We start from the raw sequence: 5630 nt of genomic DNA, 5'->3' as shown, positions 1-5630 counted from the left end.
GTTATAAAGAAAATGCCATGAGACTATCAAGAATCCACCACGACCAGCCAGTGAAGCCCCTGGACAGAGCCGTCTTCTGGATCGAGTTTGTCATGCGCCACAAAGGAGCCAAGCACCTTCGTGTGGCAGCGCATGACCTCAGTTGGTTTCAGTACCACTCACTGGATGTGATTGCTTTCCTGCTGGCTTGTGTGGCATCGGCTATATTCTTGGTTGCAAAATGTTGTTTGTTTGTATTTCAAAAGTTTGCTAAGACAAGAAAGAAGACAAAAAGAGACTAGATCAAGGAAAAGACAATAAAGGTCTCTGGGTTTCATAAAAAAAAAACAAACAAAAAACAAGTGGAATAGTACTAGTACTTAGAGGCACATGGAGCTGTCACTTACCTGTCTTCATCTCATTGCCAAACATCACATTGCTAAGCTAGCCAGCAGATAAATTAATTCTAGGATGCAACATAATCACATTCTCCTGAAACTGCCTCATCTTTCCTTTGTTATTTTAGTGACAGTCCTAGCATTTTCTTATCTTCCTGGCACAGGGGCACTATTGATTTAAATAAGTTCTTTTCAGTATGTCATTTAAAATATAAAGCAGATTATAACTAATAGCATTCTGAAATCATAGAAAGGCACATAGAGCATTTTGAATTTTATTTAATTATCACACAGGATCACAAACACAGGTCCTCATGGACCACACCAATGGCACACTGACCACAGGGATTAGTGTATCCTGAGAAGACTCATCATTTTATTTAAAATAAAAGCCAACTCTTGTGATTCCCGGATGTCACTCGTCTTAGAGGGTGAAGTAAGAACTGTGACAATGTATTACCATAGGAAAACTATATATAAAAATTGTTAGTACCTTTAAGTCATGGTAAAAATCATATTGTTCACAATCTATAATCACTATTTACAATGAGATATTTCATTTTCTGAAAAAATTAAATACTTATATTGATATCACTGTGTTATTCTTACTCTCCATTTTCTGTAAACATATACTCATAATTTTTGGCTATAATAATAAAATTTGTTAGTTTGCCACATTTACTGAGAATATGACAAATGTCTAAATTAAGAAACATATTGGTGTCGAAGAGACCGGACGTAGTTGAATTGATGCTCAAATAGATTTACTAATAGATTTGCTTAGATAACGCACTAAATAACACATAATTCAATTTAGCTAAAGGAGCACTGTCTCTAAAATACTCCCAAAGATAAGTAGTATGCTAACCAGGCACCTTAGAGACCGGCAGTATTTAGGATGCTAGGAGGCTAATACTTGTTCATCATGACTCTAATTAAGCTCTTTTCCCAGTAGAATGGAGACAACCCCAATTTACAACCAGAATTAGGCCCATCCTCCTATCCAAGTCCCACTCAAAGGAGCAGCTAATATTGGCAGGACAGTGTCATAACCTTACCAGTAAGTCCAGGTCTGTTGACAGAGGTATCTGTCCCACTCAGTCTGACAGCCATTCAGTCCCAAAGTTACAGAGAGGCCATTAATTATAAACTTATTGGCCAATTACCGAAGGATTCTTATTAACTCTTATAACTTACATTAAACCATAATTCTTGTCTGTGATAGCCACTTAGCATGGTACCCTTATCAATGAAGCCTTCTCATCTTGTTTCCTCTGTGTTTGGGTGACAACTGCAGACTGAGTCTTTCCTCTTCCCAGAATTGTCCTGTTCTGGTCATCGTGCCTATACTTCCTGCCTGGTGACTAGCCAATCACCTAGTTTTTATTAAACCAACAAAACTGACAAATCTTTACAAGGTACAAGACCATTGTCCCACAGAACTTCCCTTATTTTTTTCTTTCAAAACAAAAACTTTGAATCTAATCACCTTTGTTTAGCTTTCTTCCTGACTATTATCTATAACAACTTGCAACCAATGCTATAAACAAAGAAAAATATCCATAATACATTTTTGGGGGAATGTGGGCATAATTTTCAAGGCTACTTCCTGCTGATTGGGAGCACTGATAGTCTTATAGGGACATAAAGAAAATTTAGGATTATGGTCAAGTCCTGACTGGAATATTCTGCAAGGTTTGGCCATCTCAGTCAACATTCTTGAGGCTGTCCTCTATTTAGAACTCATAGGAAAGTCCAACAGAGGTCCTCTGAAATGTTGCATCCTCTAGGCCATCTGCTTCTCTTAGAGATTTTTTTTCAGGGGGTCTTCCTTGATCAAACCTAATTTTTCTTAACCCAGAATGAAACCACAGCCTCTTATTTCCTGTGGAAACAAAAGCAAAACCTCTTCTTCAAAGTAGCATATTTTTGACTTAAATTTTGAAGTCAGAGTCCTTTCAAAATATATATGTTATATTAATGCAGAAACATTTGCAATCTAATGTCTTTTAGCAACTATTGTTTCTTCCTCAGCCATCAAACCATTCAAAGACAGCACAATAACTTACAGTATCCCGATTCTCTGTGTATTTCACATCTTTATGTGGCTTTATTTTAAACTGTACTTCTTTTATTTTTAATTTTAATTTTTTGATAACAGGCTTTCTCTGTGTATCTTTGGCTGTCCTGGTACTCACTCTCTAGACCAGGCTGTCTTTGAACAAATAGAGATCTGCCTGCCTCTGCTTCCCAAGTACTGGGATTAAAGGTGTATGCCACCACAACCAACTACTTTCTCTCTCTTTTTTTAAAAGGACTTTGTCCTTTTACATTTCTCTCCCAAGACAACATATATTTTTAAACACCCTGTAAACTGTTTAGAGGTTTTCTTCTTCTGAATTTACCTTTATTGTATATCTCTTTTTTTCTGACCACATGAGTCTTTAATTTGCTAAGTATTATGGCTAGAATTAAAGTCGTGACTTTGACAGCTGGATCCATCCAATTCCTTAGCTTTCTGAGAGTCTAGCTTCATGGTAGGGGTACTGGTGGGAACCTTGTTTATCCACAACTCTATGGAGTTTTAAGGTCTCTGCCAGCAGTAACAAGTGTGCTATTAGCTATTCATGAACACCACTTAAATGCTTTGTGGCAGAGCTTCTTAAAGGGCTGCAAGGTTTTTGCAGCTAAAGCTGAGTCAGGAAGCCTCTTTTAAATGAGAAGATTTTGCCTCTATCAAACAGAGCCCTTCTGAGAAAATGCTGCTACCAAGAAGCCACTCTTGCCTCCTTTCTTTTGTGTCTAGAATTACTTATAAACTCTTTCAGGTTTTGTGTGGATGTAGTTGTCTACATTAGCAGAGGTTTCTGTCCTGCCCAGTCCTGCAGCCTTTCACTCCCAAAGTAACACAGAGGCCTACATTAATTGTTAACTGGTTGACCTATTATCCAAGGCTTCTTATTAACTCTTATATCTTATATTAACCAATAATTCTTGTCTGTGTTAGCCATGTGGCTTGATACCTTGTAACAGCAAAGCATTCTCATCTTGCTTTCTCTGTGTGTGGGTGACACATGCAAACCGAGCCTTTCATCTTCCCAGAATTCTCTTGTTCTGGTCACACTGCCTATATTTCATGCCTGGCTACTGGACAATCAGCATTTTATTAAATCAATAAACCTGACTAATCTTTATAGGGTACAAGACCATTGCCCACAGCACAGCGGCACAGGTCTGTTATTGACTCCCCTGTACTCTCAGCACAGTTATGCCAGATGGACAGGATAATCCTCGGTAAGAGCTATTAAAAAGAACTACAGTGGTGTACTTGAGAAAATATTCACATAGTATCTTTAGACTTGCAGTCTTTTGTCTCTGTTCAAATTTTTAAAACCATAGCCCAAGGTCAGGAACTGAAAAAATTTAAAAAATGAAGGTGTTAATGGATTGCAAAATTTTTTCATATCTGTCTCCTTTATGAGCAATAGTCTGAGCTGGATACATACTACTATTAATAATCTTTTCCCCTTTACTAATCTCTAAGAATGATTTCTCTCTTGGAGATCTCATCAATATTAATTCTAGAACATTCTAACATGTTGAAGCTCTAGTTTTGATGTCCAGCAATGTAAATGTTGACTGAGAGAAATATCATTGTAAAATGACTTAGAACATTTTAAAGATTGTATTTCTTAACTAATAAAACCCAAAATTAGGAAAAGAATTCCAAGAGCAGACTTACCACACTTTAATAAAAAGATATAAAAAATAATAGAAAAGATAAGGAGTAGGATGTATAAACAACTCCATCAATAAGAACAAAGGTTGATAGTCCAAATTTCATAATATTTTTGAACAAGAGTTTAGTTACCTTCATTATTTTATCAATTATATTAGGTTATACATTTATCCTACCAACGTGTATCCATAAACAATAGCTAAACCTTAAAATGACTTCTTGTTTTAGTCATCTGAATGGATTTTATTTCTTAGTCTACAAATAAAAATTCCCTATAGTTTGCTCCTTTTGTCAGGTGTTGTGTATGGGGTATATTTTTAGCAAATCGTACATTGTTTAATCTGTTTAACAATCTTGTGTGCTCAAGTAGATCCTTAGTGGATATATTAGTGAATTTTTACCACAATGTATCTCCTCATGTGGATGCTTTAGAATTGGATTTACCAGAACTTCTGGAACTTATTAACTGGGTGTTTTTAGATTCTTGGACTGTTATTCAATAAACTAGAAATAACGACTCAAAAAGATTTGTAAAAAAAAAAAAAAAAAAAAAAAAAAAAAAAAAGCAAGATTGGCCATGAACAACATGAGTGAAGATGTTCAAAGGCCACAAGTAATGGTCTGGGCTCAGTAGCTACTCCTAAGAATTGAGTCTGAATTGTTGCGTAAGTAAAGACATCATAGTAGAAGTTTGAGCTGGGTGAATTACAGGATAAGTGAAGATGAGTGGCAGGATCAGCAAACAAGGGAAGGAGAAAGTCCATGAGAAAATGTTGTTGAGAATCTTCAGGAATATTCTATAATGAACGATGAATCAGCTTAAGGCTTCCTGCATGGAAAGTAGATGTGGAGTTAACATTAGACAAACTTTCCATCCAGGGAACTGAGCCTTTTCATTGCATAGGCAAAAGGGAAACTTAATACCTTAGTCCCAAGTTACATGTGTGAATAAGTGCCATTATTAATGAAAGGAATGGAACATACATCTAAATATGGTTTTTGTTCTTCCTTTTAAACTGACTATCAGTACACAGTGGATCTTAAGGATTAAGCCTATGCATATTCCTACAATTAAGCCTCTTTTGTGTCCCTAGTTTTATGCTGGCATGGCCTGCCTTCCTGATGGTGAAAGACAAAAATGACAGGATTTAGTGAGATTTAAAAGATGTAGTACAATAAATTCAATCATGGGCACAATTTGATTGGGCATTTGTATTTCAAAAAGATAAAACAATAGGGCATTATTAAGGTCAAGGACAAAGCATATTCCATCTGTGTTGGCTAGGTTTATGACAGATTGACAAAATCTAGAGTCATCAGAGTGGAGGGAGTCTTACTTGACAGAATGCCTTCCTAAGATCTGGCTTTAAAGACATCGTTGACTCCCCAAGGGAGTTAACTTGTTGGAAGGAGTGGATGGTTAGTGGGCTGGTAGCAAGGCATGGCGGGCAGGAGAAGGGGTAGGAGGGAAAATTGTGCTTGGAATGTAAAGTGAAATTAAAATAAATAAATAA

The 5630-nt window shown here is 36.4% G+C and overlaps 1 protein-coding gene across 6 annotated transcripts in view; it reads left to right on the top strand.

The window, feature by feature from the left end:
* The window catches only part of LOC101990829 (UDP-glucuronosyltransferase 2A1), a 22888-nt gene extending 22607 nt beyond the window's left edge, over positions 1 to 281 (top strand). For 5 of the 6 annotated variants that reach the window (XM_013350870.1, XM_026785235.1, XM_005359441.2 and 2 more), the window contains one exon: positions 2 to 281. In XM_013350870.1, the coding sequence (XP_013206324.1) occupies positions 2 to 281 (280 nt within the window). The other variant, XM_026785236.1, reaches the window with a different exon arrangement.
* The last annotated feature ends 5349 nt before the right edge of the window (positions 282 to 5630 follow it).

The sequence above is a fragment of the Microtus ochrogaster genome, linkage group LG1, assembly GCF_000317375.1.
Source record: "Microtus ochrogaster isolate Prairie Vole_2 linkage group LG1, MicOch1.0, whole genome shotgun sequence".
NCBI lineage: Eukaryota > Metazoa > Chordata > Mammalia > Rodentia > Cricetidae > Microtus > Microtus ochrogaster.
Note: the sequence above shows the minus strand (reverse complement) of the source record. Positions and strands in the feature narration are given on the sequence as shown.